At 38.6% G+C, this 24321-nt stretch overlaps 1 protein-coding gene across 1 annotated transcript in view; it reads right to left on the bottom strand.

The window, feature by feature from the left end:
• lmtka (lemur tail kinase 1 a) overlaps positions 1-15479 on the bottom strand; it is a 28929-nt gene extending 13450 nt beyond the window's left edge. The window contains exons 1-2 of the mRNA XM_014987802.2: positions 14435-15479; positions 3565-3698 (exon numbers count right to left, since the gene is read on the bottom strand). Of these exons, the coding sequence (XP_014843288.2) occupies positions 3565-3698; positions 14435-14516 (216 nt within the window). The 5' untranslated portion in view covers positions 14517-15479. The remainder of the gene's footprint in view (positions 1-3564; positions 3699-14434) is intronic.
• Between the last annotated feature and the right edge of the window lie 8842 nt (positions 15480-24321).

Here is a 24321-nt window from a genome sequence, read left to right as displayed (position 1 = left end):
AAGCTGATTCACAGCAGGACTTTGGCTGTTTTTCCACAAAAAGATATCTTGCAATTTTGTCTGTATAAATTACTAAGTTATCCCTTTGCTTCTCAAATTACGGTGTCAAGTAAACAGCATCTCTTCGTGCTGATGTAGTTTTTCTAAGTTTAAACGAGGTGTCATCGATGCAGTTAGAGGCAGAACATAGCCGTTTTTATGCAAATTCATGCAAGATACAGTAAGTCCAAAATGCATCCAATTCTCAAAGACCACTGCTAAGTGCGTAGACATAGCCAGTGTGAAATATTTACCATTTGCTGAAAGCCGGTAGTGTTTGCAACAAAGGCATAGAAACAAAAGGAAAAAAAAAAAGAATAGCTGCAGGCTTTGAAAAGAAGGGCGAAATGTCATAGGCATTATTATTAATAATTTCTATAAGGTAAAAATACATAATGAAAACACTGTTTGAGTTTAGTTTTATATTCAGAACTGAATTGACTTCATCATGTCCAGGTGTTAATAAAAAAAAAAAAAAAAAGCACATTTAAATATCAGCTCATCATGCCACATGATCCTAATGAATCTTTGCCTCAATAAGTTGCACTCTTAAAGAAAACCTGCAGTGATCACCCAGTGATAGTAACTAAGGGACTTTTCATTTGTATCTATTCATATATAAATAACAACCAGAAATGACAATTAAAAGTGGTTTATTTATTCAAACATATTTAATTGCAATCAATGTGTCATATCTTACGTAAATCAATCAAAGGAATTAACCATCCAAATGTTTCTGGAATTAAATGGCTTAGAAATACTATTCTGATTCCTCGTGTTTTACAGTGAAATTATTTAAAAACAGTATTGATAAGTACTTGAATCTTATCAGAACCTGGAGCTAGCACTGTTTAGCTGAGTGGAGACATTTATCTTTAACATTTTCCCTCAGAGTCAGTGCCACTCATGATGTCCCAAAATACCTAAACCACATGATCCCCTCAAAATTACAGCACATATTGTTAGTATATTTAATTTAGAAGGGGGTTGGTTTTCGAAATCAAGCTGCAGGGCTGCATTCAATCATGTGAAGTCGCCCATTTTGTCTGCGGCTAACTATGTGCAATCATAAAGTAAAACTTGAAGCATCGGCAGATTTAAAGATAAGCAGGGAAAGTAAAAGGGAAAACGGGATAAGAGCGAGTTGGACCACGATGGGATATCTGGATTGCTCGGCGTGTGTCTGAGTGGCTAAACGTGCGCGCATGGGAATGTGTGTATGTGCGCTTCTCATTCAAGACGACCATCTGCCACTCTCCTCTGAGTGAAGTGTGAAAGCGAGCACCTGGCTGTGAGTCAGCAGTGCGTAGATCCCAGGAGAGTCTTCAGTTTAGAAAGCACTTAATACCCAGCCACACACTGCACGCTCCGGTAGGAACACAGCGATGGAGAAGAATAATGAAGCTTTTTACCACAGTCCGGTCCCACAAGCAAATAAGCTTTTGGAGAAAGGAAGATGAAGTGTTGGAGCTATTGGAGTATTTCTCTTTAATTCCTGCTGCTAATTTGGTGCATTTTAGACTCACCAGTAGGTCTGCTTGTAGTAAATGCGGTTTGAAGCTTTGACTCATTTCTCCTGAGGTGTCCGTGAGCAAAACACTGAGTCACAAACAAATGTTTGGTGGCCAAATGTTCACTTTAAAGACTGGAAGATAATATCACCGGAAGAATCAACAGTGCCATTTTACCAAATGAACAAAGCTGACCCCTGTACTGTTGACACCAGTGGGACATCTGGACTAAAAACATAGTTTTATTCAGTCAAGAAGTTTGCTTCTAGTGTGAAGTGAACCACATGTCTCTCAAAAGATAAAAACAGTTTTGAAGCATTGATGTTTTATTTGCTGACCAGCTTTTTTGAATAATACCCCTGATATTTTGAAAAAAGTCTCTTCAATCAATGGCTCCAAGGTCTCCACTCATCTTTCGGTTTAACATTCGTCCAGCCTAAGGGCCAGAGAGTGAAATAAACTCGGATCCGTGTCATGCCATGTTAATGACTCAGGAAAACAGAGATTCATGGATTAAAGTGTGAATCAGGTTACAGTTAAAACAATATTTGATTAATTTTTTTGTATATAATGTGTTTATATGTCACTATAATGATTTAAGATTTAAGTTTTTCTTACATGTGAAACTCCTCACCTCTTTTGTAGAGATTACTTTCAAACTTTATCCAGCTGTAATTTCATGAGACACGCATAACAAACTGGCATATTGCCGAGGCAACAACAAAGTGCCAAAATAAGTGTTCTGTGAGGATTGAACTCGTGATCTCCTGCATAAGGCAACAGTCTCTGGAGGAGCCATGTATTCATAAATACACTGGGACCATATTAATAGAAAAAACATCAATGTTCTTTCATGAGGTGTTAGATTACAGGATTGCATCTGGAGAGGAACATACACATAAAACAGAGACTTCTATCTTAAGGTTTTTTTCAGGGGCTGGGAACAAAATGAATGCTAAGCGTTCCCCTTAATTGGCCGCCCCTGTTTTTGAAATACAGCCGGGCACCAATGGAAACAGCTACATAGTTTTGCATATTGTGCTGAAAAACAATTTTGCTGTTGCGCACAGCGTTCCATGAAAAAAGTCAGCCGAGACATTTGTCTTCTCCCCGACGAAAATTTTTAATCCTGTATTTCCGACTGCAAGCTGATTTGTGTTAGCAATCTCAAACTAAGTCGGCACTGCTATGGGTTGTGAATGTAAGTCATCCACTCTAAGCTCCATTAAAATGCATGAGGAAATGGACTTGACAAAATTAAAAGATATCTAAATGGTCATTCTCGGTAGGAGCAGCACGTTGAAGGGGGACATTTGAAATTCTTCATACATGCAGCATGTTGAGAGATTCTGCTCTGGAGACTTCTCTGTATTTAACAGTGTAGATTACTACTAGGCCTGATCTACTGCTTGGTTTGGTGAACGTGTTTGACACACTGTGAGTCGCTCATGCTGGCTGTCAAAGGTGACAGAAACAATGTATGGCAGTCTGGGATGGCTGTGTGTGTGTGTGTGTGTGTGTGTGGGGGTGTGTGTGTGTGTGCATGTGTGTGTGTGTGTGTGTGTGTGGGGGTGTGTGTGTGTGCGTGTGTGTGTGTGGGGGTGTGTGGGGGTGTGTGTGTGTGTGTGTGTGTGTGTGTGTGTGTGTGTGTGTGTGTGTGTGTGTGAGTGGGGTGGAGGGACTTGCTTACATCGCTTACACTGAAAGAAGGAAGCGTTGTAAAAGATTTAGAAGGTTGGCTGTTTCTGAATGCTGCAAATCAATAATTTATTCTTCTCTTAAATCTCTTTAAAAATCAACTGCTTCTCTCTCTCTTTCTTCCTTTTGCCCCCCTCTGTGTATCTTCTGTTTTAAATTTATTGAACACATTAATTATCACTTTACTTAAACTTTTTCACATGCTTTTCATTAAATTTGTGAAAACAAGCAACAAAAAAAAAAAAAAACTAAAAAAAACTAACAAAAGGCATCATTTTATATCCATGCTTCCAGCGGGGGGCAGCAGAGAGCTCACCTTAAAGCCCATGTCTCCCTTCTTGCAGCAGAGGCAAGCCAACATGAGGAACACAAACGTGAAGAGGCCGGAGAAGGAGATGGCGACAACTGCCAGAGACGAGGGCCAGGACAGCTCGCTCAGCGGCGTCCCGTCTGCAACATCGGAGAGACATGCAAGTGTTAATGGGTTCGAAGCATCTGGAGATCAGATGGCAAACAGAAAAGCCACGCAGGAAATTAAAAGCTAAGTAGAGATAAAGCTGATTTGGATAAGCAGAGATGAAATGTGCCAGCTTGATAAAAGAATAATCACTCGTCAGTAATATGGATTCAGGTTCTTGTTCTTGTAACAGTCACTGCAGTCTGAGCCATGTAGAAAAAAAAAAAACTATTAAAGTAACCCAGAAATTCAATTGAAGCCTAATATTTAATAAAAGAGTAGTTCATTTTGCTTTAGTGTGATGAATGTAGCTTTTGCGTTCCGATTTTCATTTTCCTCGCGGCAATAAACGAAAATCTAATATGAGGCAACTGCTTTTCGCTGCAATCCACATAAAGTCGCCCGTTCACATATGTTTGAACGGACTGTATTTTTTAAGAATCTCCCATTCACAGTCAGCCTATTGTGCGTCTTTAATCATTTTCGTTGCTTCACGGTCCTTACCATATATAATTTCCAACTATCTAAGACATGTGAGACACATGTGTGTCGGATTGTCATCCAGCCAGACTATGAGGCCAGATGTCTGAATTTACAGCACACAGACAAACTCTGCTTCGGTTAGAAACCATATGCATTTTCACATAAAAACCGACTAAAACCAAGCAAAGAGGAGACTACTCACTGCAGTGCATTGCAAGGTTTTATACTCTCTGACCTTTTCTCTTATTTTGTAATGTTGAAAACGCATCGTCAGGTTGGGCGTCTCACAGCCCACAGTTTAATGGTTGCAGTTCATCATGTGAAAGCAGAAAGATTACGAAACAACTCAAAGCCTACAAACACACGGTCCTTCACTTAAACTGATAGGATCAGGCAAGAACTATTCTTTAACTATGATTTCGGGCTTTATGTAAGAGTTGCAAGAGCAAAAGAAATTCATAAAAAAACCCTCCTTTTTTTTAAAGTTTTGAAGTCCTGTAGGTACCACAGCAAAAATAAAGAGACAAGAGGAAAAGATTAGTTGAAAACTTAACATCATCCTGAACACACCGCCCCTATGATAAAACATGGTGGAGCAACAGGCTGTGGAAATGCTTCTCTTTAGCTGGGACATAGGATCTGGTTGAAGCTACTCAGAAGGTGAATAAAAACTAAACAGAGGGAAATTATTTAAAGAAAACTTGCTAAGGCTGCAAAAGACTTGAGACTGAGGCAGGAGGTGCACCAGCAGGGCGATGAACCTAAAAGTACAGTCAGAACTACAACAGATCAAAACATATGCACAGGAGAATTTTAGGTGTAAAACTAGAAGAGGTTCAGTCGCCCAAAAAACTTTGCATCTGAGACTGCAGCAAAAGATGGTGACACTGCAAAGCACTGATTCAGTTACTTGTACAAATGCACAGCACACTTCCTTAAACCTTTATGGAATATTTTGTGTTTGTCCAACACATAAAATCCCAAGTAACATGTTAAGCTTGTTATGATGCTAAACACTTTGAACTGCCCTGTTGCTGACTGCAGACCACGTTTTTATGTGTGAAAACCAAACGCATACAGAGACGGAAAGAAAACAAGCCCAGATCTCCACCATGTACCACGGCGACAATAGTCTGTGAGGCATGTGAGTGGGTTGTTTCCAGCTCGGTGGCTGAGACCCCTGTGGTCCTGGCCCATTTGGCTGCAGGGAACACACTGTTCCAGACCTGACAGCTCCCACAGCCCAATCAGCACAGCTTCAGCCCAAGCCTGACCCAAAGGTCACTGCCACAAAGCCTGTTATGTGTGAGACTGGCATACACAAAAAAAAAAAAAAAACACAAAAAAAACTGAATGCTGACAGACAAAAACGTGCTCCTACCTGAAAGTGTTGCACATGTGGGCAATGATCAGATAACCTATCACCATGGTAACATACAGATGGCCAGGAAATTGATTGGCTGTAACTGTGCGATAAACTTCACCCCACCCCCCTCCCTCTACTCTTCCCTCCTCCCTCCCATCTTTCTTTCATCGCCAATAAAAGACAGCTAACATTTTGCCTGTTCTCGTTCCCTCTTGTTTCACTCTGGTTGCAGTGGGAGCTTGACACAGATTAGGTTTTTTTCCGCAAGTGCGAGTGCCTGTAAGACGGAAAAGTGAAACTAAAGCCAGCAGTTTTCTTTCTAGACCCAATGCAAGCCCTTCCGCAAAGTGAGAGTATGTAATGAGACGGCATGATGCAAAGAGGGCGCCTTGCATTCTTCACTTAACCAAGCAGCTTGATGGAAAAAAACAAAAAAAGGTTCCTAATCTTAAACCCTTTCAGCACAACTATCTTTTGAAGTTTCAACAATTTGCGTAATTTATTTCCAAGTTCACAAACACTATTTTGTCTGTTGATAGTAAAACACTGAAGCTATACATTTATTAGTGGATGGTGGAGGGAATAAGGAGGGTGTGTATGGTGCAGCTGGTGTAAAAGCTTCAATAAAACATGCCGCACATGGGGGAGGCAGTGCGTACTCCAGGACACAACATACAGCATACATATGGAAATGGCTGTTAAGGTTGGTTGATGTGGCCTGTAAGAGCTACAGCTAATAAATTACTATCCTGTTGAAAAATACACTTAAGCAAGACAGATATACATAAGACATTGTTCTATTTTTCCTCTGCTGATTACATTCCCACAAAGAAGGTATTGGCTTGAAGAAGTCATCCACCGTGAAATGTTGTCAACCCTGATTTAACGTAACATTAACTGTTACAGCTCTTCAGTGAGACTGAATCCATCAATGAAAGAAAGGTTCAAATACAGAATTAGATAATTGAGATCTGTGGAAATCGGCAGCTAACCCAAACTTCAGCTTTTTTCAGTTTCCGGTATTAGCATGTTGACATGTTAAACTTGGGAAAATTGAGAAATTGAGTTAAATGAAACTGACAATAAATTAATGTAATTACAAAACTCGATGAGAGGACAGATAAGTATTAACCAAACTGATTAGTAAATGATGTTCTTGTTGTTGTTTTTTTTATTTTGTAAGTGATTCCAATGCTTTTAATTGCATGTTTAAAGTTATCTCTGTATGTGTTTAATATGTCTTGTTCTTTGAAGAGCTTATATATTCTTATATATTCTTCCACCACTACGTACATTTGAGAGACGTATAACAAAAATAAAAACCTTTTGAAATGATATAAAATTTTAGTCGATAATGATCTTTTTTGTGTCACTTACTTGTAACAGAAAATTTCCTCCTTGATTTTTCAAAATATCTTTAGAAGTAAGTCTTGTAAATCTTTTAATCTTAGCCCTAGGGATAGGTTTTAGCATAGTTACAGCAAGAAAATAACTTCTGACCTCATTTTTTTTTTTTACCTCTTGCCAATAAAATAAGCAGATGTTTGAAGGTTCTAAGACCCTGAAGACCTATAGCTTCCCCAGGTACAGAAAGAAAAATGGTGCAGACCTGAATTTGTTTTATGATTCTCTGTACATCAGAACAAAAAGTCTGAAAATGGGGACAGTATGCAAGAACCCTAATCACGTGCTCTTGATGTCATGCTTATTGGTGCAAGCTAGGCATGCATGCCCTCAGAAATATACATCAGCCTGTTTTGCATGTTAAAGTTCCAACAGATGGAACAGCATATTGACTCTTAGATCACCACAGGAAACCTCTGTGCAGGTTGTGCAGGGGGGAATTCTAGGGGAATCGTTTTCATAAGTGTGACATTTGAAGAATCCATCTTTCTCCCTCCCTTCCCCACTCCCTCGCTGCTTCTCCTCCTCTCTCGGGCTTTGTGAAGAGAGTGACGACCCTGGCTCCTCCATCAATATCCGAGAAGCGCGCGTTACATTACCAGCCGCACAGAGAAATGAAAATAAAGCACTTAAAGCTCGGTTCATTCCAGCTTTATTAAAATGCTGTCTCTGGGACTGTGGAGAGAGAGATGAGTAATGTCCTGGCAGAGAGGAGGGCAGGAGCAATGGAAACACCCTGCCACCTCCACATTTCAGGCTGACAATTAGGGGGAGGCTGTGGGGCAAACGGATGGATGACGAAAGGTTAAACTTGCCGGCTTCGGTAAAGAAAGCACCAAAGGATATAAAAAAAAATAAAGAAAGAAAGAAAGACGAGCACTTCTTTTGAACTTTTCCAGTTTTTGTGATGCTACAACAACAAACTTTAATGCATTTCATCAGGATTTAGAGCACAACGCAATTTGTAATTATGAATCGAAAAGAGGTTCCAAAAATCTCTTCCTCGTCTTTGTTTGCTCTCTCACAGAATAAAATGTACTGCAAACACGATTCCTCCAGAAGTTATTTAATCAGTAAATAGTTCCCTGTGTGTTTAAGTTGCTCTCAGTAAAACTACAGCTGCTCTGTGACGGTCTTCAGAGGTTTGTTAGAAACCACACATGCCATGGTGAACTGTGGTTCCACCATCATGCAGTGATGGATGATATTCTTCAGCAGGGGAGGGGGATGCCAGTCAGAGCTAATAGGCAGATGGATTGAGTTAAATGCAGGGTAGAAACCATCGAAAACATGGTGGAAACTTCCATCAGGATAGTGACCTTACTCATGTGTTAGAGTGGCCCAGTCCAATTCCAGACTCAAACCCAATGGAGAATCTGGGAAGCGCTCTGGGGTCCTCTGGACTTGATAAAGCTCTATGCAAGTACAAACTTGTGTTGGTGACAAGACAAAATGGGAACAAGTTCACGAGGCTGTGGAGGGAGTTTCTAAGCTCTAGATATAAATCCGAGTGAAAATACCAAAAGTCCATCGTGTAATGCTGCTTCTTTAAAGAACTGACTGACAGGAGAGAGTGAAAAACAAAACAAACAAAAACAAAAAATAGCACATGAATGTGAATTGGTAAAAAAAAATAGCAGAATGCATGGCTTCATTTTGATCATATTTATGCATAAATAAGGTTATAAGAGCAGAAAAAAATGCACTAATAATCTATTCAAGCATGAGCTATTCATATTACTTTATGAATAAAGCATTTCTGTGCAACTAAAGTTGTTCAAAAGTGGATCTTCTTCTGCTCCTAAAATGCATAAATGTGATGTATTAATCAAATATGTTCCTAATAAATGCAAACATTAGGCAAAGAGGACAAGAGGACTTTGAACATAGGAGGTTTACACTTAGCAGAAAGAAGAGATTAGGACACTTTCACACACACACACACACACACACACACACACACACACACACACACACACACACACACCCACACACACACCCCCACCCCACACACACACACACACACACACACACACACACACATCAAAGCCAGTGTAGAGACCTGAGCGCATGTGTGTATACACCAACATAAAGCCAAACAGAAAGAATGATATACTGCGTTGGCCTGACCGTACGCCCTCTTTTATACCTTTAAATTGCTTTTGCTTTTGTATGCTTCCTGTGTACGCATAAACGCACCGACACACAGGGCTGTTCTCGGTTTTGACGGAGGGACCTGCAGAGTGGGCACCGTGCCAGTTTAGACACAACGGCAATCAAACAAACTGCTGTGAGAAATAGTCAGGCGAAGAAAAATGGTGAGGATGGGAACGCAATTCCAGATGCATATTAAGGGTTTGGTGAACAGGATGCAAATTCAGACATGCACAGCGCATCTTAGCTCACAAACCACCTCAAATCATGTTATACAACACACCCACACGGTCTAGTTCCTAAACTTGCTCAATACTACAAGGACATGCATGGAAATTTGTGGTTAGGGTTAACACAAATGCAAGCACATTGTAAATGCTGCTGTATAAATGTCAGAGAGACCCAGAAACTAAGAAAGAGCTTAGCAGAGGCATAGGCTCTATTCATCACTCCAAGCAGGCTTTTACATTTGGGACAGTGCTTTAGGGGCAAACATGCTGCTCCATCTGCCTTAACTGGGCAAACAAATACATGATATAGTGAAGTTAGAGAAAGACTGGGGAAACGTGGTTAGCTTACAGTAGAAATGAGATGAAAACAGAGTGGGAATGCTCTGTTCAGAGCAACTACAATACTTGATGAGTGGTGCAGTTGATGCACGAAGACAAAAAAAAAAAAAAAAAAAAAAAGACATCCGGAATTGTAGAAAAACACAGCGAGACCTAGGAGGACATAAATGAAATAGAGAAATCAGAAGGATGATAGGACTGTTGTGTCACAGCAAAGCCCGCAAGCACAAACACATGTTCAGAGACATCACACTCATGGGGCACTCAGTGACCAAGGGGAGCAGAATGACATGATTAATGGCAGGATATGGCATTCTCCACCAGCTCACTTCCTCTTTTGCGAATCTCAGGCACTCTGTAGAGGACTGCAGATGGCAGAGGGATGTCCTCGCCTGCAGACAGCTATGATGACTGTCATTAACTGGGAGTGAGAGCTCAGGATTACCAGCATCACAGGACTGTCATGTACATGTTCAGGCAGGGCATGCTGGTGGAAAGAAGGGATAAGAATATGAACTCAGTCTGCACTTTTATGGCAATTTGTAGGCTAAAAAAAAGTCACTTTCAAACTGTTAAGACCCTTATATTCAAAGGACTTCTCTGGTATCATTTTAAATCAAAACCAAATGCAAACAAAGACTGTAGAAAATGGTTATTTAAATGATGAGATTAAAGAATAGTAGTCAAGGTTGCCAGTGGCCCTTATATAAAAATAAAATAAAATCTACAAAAGATATGCTTTCTTTCATCATTGTTTTGTCATCTCCTTAAGTCGGGTGAAAAACACTCAAATGTACAAAAAAAATAAAAATCAACTATCTACCTAATGAAAATCAAGTCTTACTTAATATTTATGCAGTTAGTATGGAAAACAGCCCTTTTAAGCAACAGTAAATGAAGAATTAGCTCAGATTAAACGTTTGTGAACAGATAACACATTGAATTACTGCTTGGCATAAATCTAATTTAATCTCTTGATTTAAACGACAGTTAACATCGGCATAAATTAACCAGTTAATGTTGCGTTATTAGCTTAGAAGCAATCAATATTGAGTTGTAATGCGTTTTTGCGCCTGAATGTCAAGGATCTAAACATATATCTGCTTTCCAGGCCTCAACTCAAAACTAAAACTAGATTTAAACCAAAGTCTATCGTCTAATGAAGATTTAAGTTTGAGTGGTTAAAAATTGCACTTTTTGTTTTTCATGTGACCATTTATGTGAAAGTAGAGGACCTACAAGGCATGTCTCACAGTCACGGATGTACAAAGTTTGCCTAAATAATCAGTATTCACTCACATATTTGACAGAGCACGGCTCTGAAATGACATTCCAGAACTCTGTTTATACCCCAGGCGGATAAACATAAATTAGATGCATGTGCAGGCACTGGTCTGCAGATGACAGAAGCATTTCTGCAAATATGCACTTGAGATGAACTCAGGACGACATTTTGGTGAGACTCACATGATGCAAACAGAGCCAGTTTGCGTTTAAATGTGGAGATGCATGCCTGTGAGTGTTGAAAAGACAAGCAAAATACACATGATGCATAAAAAGGCGTAGTATGGCGGATATGTGTGCATATAGATTCATTTCATGTGGAGTGATAATTATTTTTTTTTTGTTTGTTTTTATTTTACAGTTACCTAAAGTAGGAAGCAATAAATAGTTTGTATCGTCACTTTCATTGTTATCACAATTAGACCACAAAATATTTTGATAAAACTTTAAGTCCACATCGCCCAACCCTGCGTGGGGTGTGTCTAAATTAAAATTCCGTTTTTATTGATCGAATATAGTACTGTGATATTCTGAGAAAATAAATTGTGGGTTTTCATTAGCTGCAAGCCATTAGGATGTGACTGCCTGTTCTGATCCCGCTCCTACCAATCGATACTACATGTCCAAATGTCTTCTGCTTTTCTAACCACTCTGTGTTTCGGAGATCATTTCTTCTCATCGTTAAACCTACCAAAGATCCATCAATAATACATCCGAGCACGCTAACCATTCAGGCGTCATGACGGTGAGAAATCTTAAAATTATTTTTGAGGTGCTTAAAATTTTAAACCAACACTAGATGATACAGGTCTGGAGAATCAAAACATTGTGTGTGCTCATCCTCTTGCTTGAGAAAGGAACAGCCAGGCTCCAACATCTGCAGCACCAATGAAACCAACAGCCACCACATCGTTACACAGACAGCACAGGGAGGAAACACTGAAGGTTCCCCCCTCACTGCCTAAATCCACTTCATTCTTATCCCAGTTCTCCCCAGAGGCAGGCTTACGCAACCGAAGTGCTTCGTGTTACACATGGATAGATGAATAATCAAACAGTCAGCGGTGGATGCACTGGCTGACCGAGTCAGTGGGAGGAGCTTCCCATGTTAAACATCTTTTCTCTTTTTGGGATGTTGCTTGCAACCTTTGGTAGAACCTGCAGCGGTGTTTCCATATCGCCGAACCCACGTACAGGTCTTCCTTGCTTACGGAATGATTGACAGGAAACGTGTTTAATATTTTCTTGACTGCATCAATGTAAAATCCACACATGACACCACTGCCACCTCCAGGCATCGCAGGGGAGTGCTGAAAGATGGACTCCCATGGTGCTCCACTGTCCGCTTTCTGCTGTAGCACAGTTCTTTTACAGGTCACTCTGCTGTTGGTTTTGTCTTGACAGCAATCTGTGTTAATATCCATCACAGTGTGAGCTAGGTTTTTAGGTAAGCTTCTTCGCAACATGTGTATGAGCTCTCCATGGTGCTGAAGTAATGGTGAGCCAGGTGCTGGCTGAGGAGGGTGCAGATTCCACAGACATCAAATCCAATTTCGATCCTGTGAATGCTGGCGAAGTCAGCAAATCCCCGTCCCTGCCAGCTTACATAATGCCCCGAAGTGTGTCGAGGACCTTTCCTCACTGTTGTTTCCCCACATTTCCAGAAGTAACGTGCAGAGAGGTGCAGCACACTCTGTCCTCACACAGCCTGCGGCGCGGGGAGGAACTGCAGCTGTGGAGGTTAGCTGGAGGGGCGCAAAAGTTCAAGAGCCGCCCGTCTGAATGTGGGCTTTTGAAATCGAATCAACCCCGAGTTCATGTGAAAATGTGCAAAACACGCAGTTGAACAAAACACTGCCGGGGAGTTTTTCCTCATTGAGATGAGAAATGAGTAAACACCTGTGTTGTGTTTATATGTCCATTTTTTTTTTTTTTTTTACCAAATTTGACAGTGCCACTTTAGGTCAAACTCCTTCAGTTTATATGAATGCATCTCAGCCTCTCCAACGGACCTGAGCGTTTCTCTGTCCTCTTCCTTCCCCTCAGGAGGGGCCGGCCCTCTCGCACACACCCCCTCAATCTCCTTAGCAACATTGATTTTAAGTCTAAACAGTACGCACAGCCTCAGGATCCACTGAGGCGCTGCTCTTCTTAGAAATCTAGATTATTACTTTCTTATAACCAAGAATTATGCACCGTCTTATTTGCGGTCACCCATTCCTTCTAGCCTAGTAAAAAAAAAAAAAAAAAAACTTTCCTCTATCTGAGTGAGATAAATCGCTGCATATCCTGGCTGGAATTTTTCCAGACCTATGAACTCATTCAGGAAGACAACAAAAGGGAAATTAAATTGAAAACAACCCAGGAGAGTCATGGTTAGCTGGTGTTTTATCTGTAATTCAATTAAGAACCACTTCTGCAGTAGGTCTGTTTCGCATGGGACTCTCCTCATAGGCAGTGACAGCCAGCTCAGCATCCACAACCTGCTCTTTTAAACAGGAAACCAACAGCCAACCATTTGTTCTGATTCAAAGTTTCCAAATGAAAAGAAAATGGATCAGATTTTGATGTAAGTTTTATATAGGTATTCAGTACAATTAATGCAGCAAAGACGCTCCGTAAGCACACTGACCAAAAAAATTCAGCAGGCAATTGGATTTAATTGGAGCCCTTGCGACTTCTAAAGAAAGAAGGCAGAAAAATGGACAGGCAGGTAGAAGAGAGAGGAATAATTGGACTAAAGGGGATAAGAGATCACCCAGAGAGGATAGTTTGGGAAGGACAGATAAAGCTTGAAACTTGAGAGCCAGCTGAGCTCACTGTCATTTGTATGCTCAGCACACTGCGGCCAGGGCAAGGACTCTCTCTCGCCCTGTTTACATGTGCACACGGCCATTCAAGCCTGAGCCCCTTCACAGCCTGTGTGTCAGAGCTCATCTACCTGCTCAGCAGTCCCAAAGCACTGCAGCAGCACCACCTGGGCTCGTGTCTGCCAAAGATCCCATCACCCTGACGTCCTGGGGGATGATTAAATGCTGCATTCTGGGGAGCGCGGGGAGCAGCCACCTCAGACAGTTGAACCCTGCACGTCACTTAGCATGCACAATCCTGCATAGCGTATGCGTTGTGCACGAAACGCGTGTGCACAGCTGCACAACTGTGTGGGGACTGTGCAAATTCCGTGCAGACACAACTTTTAACCCTCTTGTCACCGGGGTTTGAAGGCCTGACAGAAGGTAAAACGAGAGTATCTGAAATCATCTTAATTATGCAGGCGGACTGGGGTGCTTCATAATCATGATGAGGCAGCAATGTCACACCAGTGACGGAAAAATAAACCAACAACAACAACAACTCAAAAACAAATATGTCGCATCAGTCAACATATGACATCCATCAGTGCGTGAAACTGGGGAGACGCATGCATCGGCAGATTGATAAACGCCCTTATTTATTATTCGGTTCCTACCTGTATCAAAGTGGGAACTGAAAGCGAAGCTGGGATTGAAAAACGCCGAAGACATGACAATCACTTGAAGGACAAACACCATCCTCCTCACTGCGCTGCAGAAGACAACAAGTCTATAAACGAAAAAAGAAAAGGGGGGGAAGATGTGAAGGATAAATTCCTGACTCAGGGGCTTTGGAGATTCAAATGACCTGCAGAAGAATAAGAAGAACAAGAAGAGGAAGAACAGGAAGCTCTAAAACGCCGCATTTTTTCTTCCATCGCACCTCGCAGAGAGAGAGCTCCGCTTCGCCTTCAGCTCCGGCACGTTTTTAGACAGATGTTGACAGCGGTTGTCATCATTACTATCGTTATTTTCAATCGCATCTATGTCTTTGACAACGGCGTCCAGTTCAGCGCATCTTCTTCATTCAGAGCACGTAGTCGGTTACCAGGTGAAACGACGATCCGCTGTTTTTTTTTTTTTTTTTAAATCAGTTCTCTGAGTAAAATCCCTGCCGTATCCAAAGATTCAGTCACATCTCTGATTGCGCCTCTTTGTTTTCTTTTTTTTTGTTTTGTTTTTTTTTTAGAATAAATCTCTGTTTACATGTTGGCCCAAACAAGCTGCTGCCTCCCGCTTTCTGACTGGACAGCCGGGTCGCTTGGAGATGTGACCGTCACCGTTGCGTATTTGGGTTTCAGTTCGGTCCAGACGAACCGAGCAGCAAATGGGCAGAAGCTTAAAGAACGCGCGCTTCCGTTTATTCCTTTCAAAATATTTCGTCTTGTAAGCAAACTGATCCGCGCTTCGTTTACGCTGAAAATTGTCTCCTTTTGTTTCCGACTTGCTTTAACAAGCTACTGACCAACCAAACACTCCTCACTCCGGATCCTCGTTGGATCATTTTGACATTTGAAGTACTGCTCTGCATTTCAACCTTTCTTTAAGTATTATTTTACATAAGTGTTGCTGATGAGTCAGGCTACAGGAGGATTAAAACTGTAACTACAACACTACTGTCAGCCAGTAAAAAACAAACAAACAAACAAAAAACAAAACAAAAAAAAACGTAGATTTTTCTGGTCAAAAATTAAAATTAATTTGGCTTTAACTCTTTATTTGTAGTATGAGTTAACTTTCCTTTAAAGTTAAAGAAAAGTATGCATTTTTGTTTGTTTGTTTTTGAATGTAATAACCCAGTGATTCGATTAAAACATGTTTTTGTTTTAATTTTTGTAAGCAAAAAAGTTACAGTTAAAAATAACTGATAAAACTGAAGCTACAATTTGCACAGGCCTCTAAAGTTAACATTGTTGAATAGCCTATTTCCTTATTTCAGCTCCAATATTCAAAGTTTGGTGCAAATAGCAACAAAGCACAATTTGTTCAGATGCATCTCATGGACTGAACTCATGTTGTTGATCAATTATTTTAGAAAGAAAAGTTTTCTTCGGTTCAGTCTGTCTGAACCATCAGAAGTAGATTGTAAAAAAAAAATAATGTGGATTTCAGCAGCTGGTAAAGACTTTTGAAATGATAGTCAAATAAACCCTTCAGGTTTTTTTTTTTTCCTCTTCTCAGGCCAGTACAGACAGTCTCTGGCTATTTACAGTCCCTGGCTGCATCTTGCTGGTTTTTGGCCTCAGATCTCGAGGTTGACGGCAGTAGCTCGTCAACTTTGACCACAGACCTATAAAGATTTCCTGAGGCAAAAGGGATGGCAGGACAGAGGTTTGATGCGAGTGAATACACACAAGAGACCGCTCCGCTGCTTTCCTCAGAGAGAGAGGTCTCACTCTTCCATTCTAATGACAGCTACATAAAAATACCAAAGTGTACTAAAGCGCACAGAAAAATCACTTTAGTTTCTAGTGGGTTTATTGATTGGCGTTTATTTTAACATGAAATGAAACTTTTAAGACTTGCTTACAGGAGGCTTATGGCCTCAGCAGGTGAATAAAATACCATGACAAAGTATACCATGACATAAGATATAAACATGTACAAAACAACACAAAACTTTATGAGGACATCTTGCAACCACTTGTTTGGTGGTTTTAAGCAGTTTGAATTGTTGTGAAGAGGTCATGCGAACAATGAGAGTGAACATTCAACACATCGGGGTGCACAGGAGGAAGAATGAGTCTGATCCGATTGAGGTGGCAGCGTTTCTCATCGATGAGCCATAGGGAGCCTGCATGGATAAAAAAAACTACTATGTTTTCTAGCAGAGTGCCATGAAACACTCACTGGAATATCTGTAATTTTTCTGATCAGGAAATGTTTTTTTTTTTTGTTCTGAAAAGGAAACATGGTTTAGCAATTTCTTTTTGAGGTTTACACTTTGAAGTATTACGTTCATACAAGCCAAAACAATATATTGTAAGTAGAAGGAGTTCTTTTTTTTTGGAAGAACATGATAAATATTTGTATTGTAATAATGTGATATTAATTTGTATAAACATGTTGTACATTATTAGAATACTGACTTTTTCATGTTGTAATATAAGATTGCTCTATTTTTCTTTTGTCTGGTTGGCACCACTGGGATTATGTATGATGTTGCATTTTTCATCAATGAGAGTTATTTTCATGCTTTTCTTCTCACTGAGCTCCACAACTAAAGAATTTGGGAAGAAATCAGGAAGTATTGACCTTAACCAATCTTTTTACACACCTTTAAACAATTTAACATATAATTTTATGGTATTGTTGACTTCAGCCAAAGGGGAAAAAAAAATAAAAATCTCTGATAACTACTCAGGTCAAATCAATGCTTACCATTTTAATGGAACACTGAGGAAATACTCTCCACAGTGTAAACAGCACAGTGGTGGAAAGTAACTAAAAAGCTTTCCTCTTGCACCATAAATAAGTACAATTTCTTATGTTTTGACTTTTTAAGTAGTTTTAGCAAAAACATCTTACTCAGTTTACATTTTAAATCACACTTGTTGGCCTACATGAAACACGAGTACGAGGTTAAATCCTGTGCTAATAAATGTACATCTAGAAACTGCTAGCCTCCACAGGCCTGTCCAAAGCCTATTAGTGGAGGGAGCAGCGGGCACGCTGCCTGCCAAATGTGGCACTCCATGCATCATTAATCTAGCTGGGCAACACTTTTTGGCATAAACTAAACTCCAATGCAAGAGAGGGTGAAGAGTGGCAAATTTCAATAAATAAATATCATGAAGTGATTATTTAACTCCATAATTAATGAAATACTATTTGAAATGAATAAAATATATTTAATTTAGCACTAAATTTAGAACTAAATTAAATATACAATTCTTTAAATTTGCCAAAAATAAACATAACATTGTTGGTTTGCTTTATGACATATTTCTTTATATATATATATATATATATATATATATATATATATATATATATATATATATATATATATATATATATATATATATATATATATATATATATATATATATATATATATATATCTTTTTCTTTTCAATTCTTTTGCTATTTCATAAATTATTTCATGCCCATGTGCTTCACGCTTCATATGCTTTTAGTGTAAAAAATGGCAAAATATCCCAAAAATGTTCCCCACTCCATTTCACAGCATTAATGCAACAATAACTAATCTTACTATATTATATTTCTGTGTATTTCTCTGTATATAATTTATATATTTATGTGGCGTTTAGTCATCATTAAAACGATGGCATCTAAAATAAGACCTGAAACATACCCTTGCAGTTCTCCACGGCGACCACTAGAGGGCATTAAAATGTCATGATTTACTTTGTCATCAAACGCAACTATCAAAAGAGATCTTTTTGTTTTTTAACACATTTACACTTTTAAATTAATCAGAATAATGATAGCAATGAATACATTTGATCATTGTTTAACCATTTTTAATTTCAAATTGATAAAACTGCAAACTTGAGCCAGTTTAACAGATGTCACTCGTAACATGCTCCATTATAAAATGAGCAGCCCATTGATATTATTTGCTTTAAATACAACTTTTCAAAACAAAGCAGAAAATAGAAAATGCTACATCATCATAATTTTACTTGAATAAACATTTAAATATGCACTTTACTGTGATGTTGCTCTTATAGTGGAGATAGAAGACTGTTTTTCTGTGAATTACTTAAAGTGAGCAGCTACCAGTACATACAAAGTACATTTTTACTTTGATAACTAAAAGATTAGTACATCAATACTACTTTTGGCATTGTTCTGACACACAAATTGTATAAAACAAAAATCTCTAATAAATATCATGAAGAAATATCACGAACAACAAAGAATGACTGTCACAAGAGTATTTTTAACATTTGAAAAAAAAATGAAAACAGAAGCACTGACTTCAGGGAAAACTGAGGCAAATCTTTACCTCCTTCAGAGCAGCATTTTCAAGAAAGACAGTGTACTGTTTTTGACCATATGTTAAACGTATGATGATAAATTTTAGTCAGAAATAGTTCTTTGAAGCTTAAGGAACTGCTTAGCCATTCTCCCCTACCATCATAATTGGCTTCAAAATCTGAGTCTATGAATCTATATAGTTCAGTAGAAACATTCTTTAAAACCACTCTGATAAAGTCTTTGCGCAGTGATGTGATACTGAGAGAAAATAACATCAGGAGCTCAGGAGCTGATGTGACTCTGAGCTGAAAAACAGAAAGCTGGAGGCCTGATTACCTTCCTCTGTGGCTCTGCAGCTCCGCTGGAGTCATTCTTTCCTCTGGCTGTGCTGGACGGAGCTGCAAGGAGCTGGACACAAATGAGTGTGTTGCTGCAGGCAGAACCAGAGTCTGACTGCTGGCTGCCCCTCAGTCTCTCTTTACAGCTGGTGACACGTTTCTATCCATTGTTGGTAAAACTAAACTTAATACTACAATTATAAGTTTTGTTTGGTAGAAACAATACTATTTGAACTTCCCCTGTGAAAATGTCAGATTTCAGTCATGGCGGCAGAAATTAGCATTTACTGGGGGATAATAATAATAATAATAATAATAATAATAATAATAATAATAATAATAATAATAATAATAATAATAATAATAATAATAATAATAATAATAATAATAATAATAATAATAATAACCCTTCTGACATGTGAGGAAAGACAGTTAACTTTATTCTAATTGGTAACATAACTTTGTAGTTTATACATGTTTTGTAATCAAGAACAACACGTTTATTAATCGGTTCAAAAGTCAAAGCAGCCATCACTTCCTTCAGCTGCAGCTGTAATGTCTGCAGGTTCAAAGATGACACAGATGTTCAGGTCTGTTGCCCAGTTAAGCTCCTGTTAAGCAGAGATTGTTTCATATGAATCCATTTATCTCTACAGTTGTCTATTTGCTGATATTTGCAAGATTCCTACAAATCAAAAAATAGTAATTTGAAGGAGGATATTTTTAGAATATTCATAATAAAGCATAATTTATTTTCTTGAAAGGACCAAACTTTTCTTCAATTCAGAAAGGAAAAACAAATGTAGCAGTGATTTATATTTCTCTGGCTCTGAAGTAACAGTCCTACTTAAACTAAGCAGATGTTGGAATCTCCTTCAGGATTTAGGCTTAAGAGAACAAATCTCATTATCATCCATCAGAAGTCAAGACACCAGATAAATAATCTGAAATTACAAAGAAAGGATAAATATCAAAGCTAGTGAGCTGGTGCTGATCACTAAGCAGCTTATTTCAATAAAGGGTGGAGCCAGTTAATGGATGGATGTTTGTTTATGCTGGTTCTTGTAGTGATTTTTTTTTTATCTTTAATGCCAACTTAAAGATGGATAGAGACTTTAAACCGACTGTTTGTTGTTTCTATCACCTCTGGCAGTGACAAAGCTTTCTGTGTCTTTCAGCCCAGGTGGTTAACAGACTGGATTACAGTAGAGAGTAGTTATTATTTTGACACCTCTGTCAGAGCCCACAGGGGGCGCTGTTTCCTCCAAACCAACCAGTGTATATTCATGAATAGGAAAAAGTCAGGAGAGGTCATTTCATAAAAAAATTACTATGTCCTGTTTATTTCCGACTGTAAAAGATGCAAAAACTTTAAAAACCTGTCAAGAGGCTAAAGTTAGAGACATAACCTCATGATCTTATAAACATTCACTAAATGCATTGAATCAAACACTCAGATTTCTGTGTTCAGCAGGAAGACTTGATCTAACCTGACTCAAGTGCTGGACAACTGGACGTTTGCTATAGTAACCCAAGTGAAAGAGCTGCTGATCCATGACCATGCCTCTGTTCTCCCTGGATACACCAAGGCAGCAGGAACAAATTCTAACAGATAATAATCTAAAAGTGTGAACTTATCTACAAACTTACATAATGGATAGAAAAAAATATTTCCTTTTGAGAGAAGGGAATGTTTAATTAAAAATTCCTTCTGTCAATAAAGTTTCCACATTTTCCAAGTCCTGTAACAACTTGAGACAATTATGTAACTTGTTATTGCTCTTTAAATGATCTCATTGTGGAGACTCAGCCAAAATGAAATGAGGAACATGTTTGAGCCTCATTTACCCTTTGGTCTGATGTTCGTCATTGAATTTGGGGCTGTTCCTGCTTAGCAGCTTTCATCTACTTTAAGATTTGGTTCTATTTCTCTCTTTTCCTGGTAGATTAAGCACAACAGAGCCGAAGTTCTTTGAAATATATATTTTTTTGAGACCATGATAATTAATTCATGTCTCCATGTGTTTAAGATCCAGCCTCTGTCTGAAGCTAAGAGACCTCTACCAGCAGGAAGCTCACCTTTGATAAAGTGGAGGCTTTAGTGGATGATATTTAAGACGGTGGATTAACCGTACCTCGGTGGCCGATCTCCCCGATTCCTCCCAGCTTTGGTCTGAGGTCTCTGTTCGGAGCCCAGAGGAGGACTCTAGATGGGAGGATCATCAAGCTGGTCAGATTGAGGAGGAGAGGCATTCAGAGACAGTAAAACTGTTGCCTACTGACTTTTTTTCTGTTGTGAAAATGATTTATTTACAGCTTAGTGTAAGAATATGACAACCAATCAAATCCTGATTATGAAGAGCATTGTAACCCAACATTACATGTTCCATATTTATCAGAATGTCCACAATTCATAGTATTATAACTTTCTACCACAAGGTGGCACCTTTTATCTGATTATGTGCAATTTTGTATCATTACAGCTTCAAAGATTAGCAATGTTTAATCCTAAAATATATTTTATTAACAGTGAAATTATAATCACTTCATTGGGAAAAGGATTTCATTTTACTTATTTTATCGTATTATAAACCCTGAATATGTTACAGAAAGCTCCTCTGCGACACTTTAAATATCTGTAGTAATGATGTCACTCATAGACCTTTTAGTTATGAGGTAAACTTGTGACTATGTTTTTAATTCCATCTCAAATAAAGTAATAGTTTCTTCCTTTGCATTGCAAAAAGAAACACATATGAAATATCAAGTAAGATCACAAATATAAAAACTTTCTGGATGGCATTTGATTACATGCATTCAAACTGGTAACACAATCGGAGGGAAAACAGAAGTGAGAAAAGTATTTGTGTAAAACGAGGACAACCTTTTGGTAGTTTGACGGCAGATTAAACTGAATTTTCATTCTCTGTCAGTGAAGCATCACCTACCTACGCCTCCCTCTGTTCTCACAGGATGCAGCTGCAGACGTCGCCTTCATTTTGATACCTTAATGCAAAAGAGGGGCTCAAGTCTCAACCGTTTGCGGAACTGCAAACAGTTTCAAACCATTCATTTCAAATCAATTCAGTATAGTGCCAATTCACAACTCATCTCAAAAGACATTACAAAAAAAGACATTTCAATCGGACCATTTCAATTGATCCCGAGATCAGTTTATTAATCAAATTGGTTCAACGTCATTCATTTAAATTTCAGTGAGTTAAAATAATCTCTCATGTGTTGGAGAATGAATGTATGAAGTTCTGGAGGAGTTATAATGCCAAATCTGATCTGATCTGACTGACAGAAGGAGGGGTTGCGATCGAATCTGAATAAATCATCTTTTAGTACTATTTGTTTTTGACCTTATATGTTAAAAATTACATTTTACCTTAACTTGACCTAATATCTGTCAATTTATTTAGTTCAGGCTCTTCACAAGTTGACTTTTAACATGTTAAATGTTAAGAAACTGACAGAAAAAACCTCAACGTTTCAAGAACCTCAGAAACATGACCCTGCATTTTAGAAGAAAAAGAGGCCTGCAGGTGGACCCTGTGAGAACAGAGATGTGGTGCTTCACTAACTGTGGATAAAAACCTCGGTTTCACTTGTTAAATTTTTAATTTTTTTCATACTTTTGAATCACTGACTCAGACCTTCATTTTGTCCTCTCAACATTATTTTTGGAGCTGTGCAGCAGTCCAAAACAAGTGTTCACTTCTCCCTGCTCCTTTTCACACAGAAAAGTGATTGGAAGCTAATTATTTTGTCCTAGGTTTTGTTTTCTCTTGTCCTAATAATGGGTACTTATTTTCGTTGTTTTTAAAAACTATTTGAAAAAAAAAAAAAAAATCATATATAAAAATATATATTTTTTAAAATTGAAAACATTGCTGTTTCTGGTCCTATTTACTATGAACAATAACATTTTAACTCAAATCAAAGCAAGCAGTTGAAAAGCACAATTGCTTTTCGTTCTAACACTTTTAATTTGAGGAATATTTACATTTTTCTGTATCTTTTTTGCAAGGGAAGGAAAGTTTATTTATATAAAACATTTCAGCAACAGGCAATTCAATGTTCTCTACATGACAAGAACTTCATTTTGTCAAATGTCACCATAAAAGTTGTGATCATAAAATATTGGAATGAAGACAAGAGTTAATCTGCTAGTAGTTTAAAAAAGCAGCAGAAATATATATTTTTTTTAACAGATCACTAGTGTCAAGAAAATCTTCCTAACCATGGAAGTCTAAAGCTCCTCCTTCTTGTCTCTTCCTCAAAATACCAGCGTCGTATTAAATGCCTCCTCCAGCACCTTCTCCTCATACTCTAAACTCTCTAAGGTCACTTCACACATTCCAAGATCATTCTCAGAACACACTGACAACATGCTGAGGACCCTCTTCACTCTCATCACTGCTCTAACATGTGAGGAGGATGACTTACAGCAGATCGAAGTTCATGCTGGGTTTATCATTATGTGTTTTGTTGTTGTTGTCGTCGACTACATGTCAATTTGTTCCAGGCGTGAGTGCTGTAACGGTGGTGATACAGAAGCCTCCTGTCATGACGGTGAGGAAAGGAGAGACAGCCACCATGGAGTGTAACTCAGCTGTTAGTGGACCACGTCTCTACAAACAGATCCCAGGAGGAATTCCTCAGTTTGTTCTAAATTTTTATAAGGGCTGGAGCGCTCCAGAGTTTGGTTCTGGTTTCTCCTCTCCAAAATTTACAGCTAATCATGAATCAAACGCAGATTATCGTATTAGAATCAGCAATGTTGAAGAAGGAGACTCTGCAGTTTATTACTGTAGCACATGGGATGGCTCTGCTAATGAGTGGGTATCACATCAATTCACACCATGACAAAAACCTTCCCACAGAAACTTCTGCTTTCTGTACGGCCTATGCTGCAGGTGAAGCAAAAGCAGACTCAGCTTTTTGTTTCTCTCACTCAACCAAAAAAAAAAAAAAAAAAAAGAAAGAAAATACTACCCAAAAGTGCTGCTGTTCTGAAGGGAATAAGATTTGTCCTGGATTACAAATCTTTGTTTATTCTGTATAATGCAGTCATTGTACCACATTTGACATATTATGTTGAAGTTTGAAACAATACATAGATAACAATTTTACAGCTGTTGTACGTCAATGCAAAAAAAAAAAAAAATCAATCCACATAATACATAAAATTTGATATTGGGAACATACAAACC

This window comes from Poecilia mexicana, unplaced genomic scaffold, assembly GCF_051168715.1.
Source record: "Poecilia mexicana isolate PSO_F unplaced genomic scaffold, ASM5116871v1 scaffold_8, whole genome shotgun sequence".
Lineage (NCBI taxonomy): Eukaryota > Metazoa > Chordata > Actinopteri > Cyprinodontiformes > Poeciliidae > Poecilia > Poecilia mexicana.
Note: the sequence above shows the minus strand (reverse complement) of the source record. Positions and strands in the feature narration are given on the sequence as shown.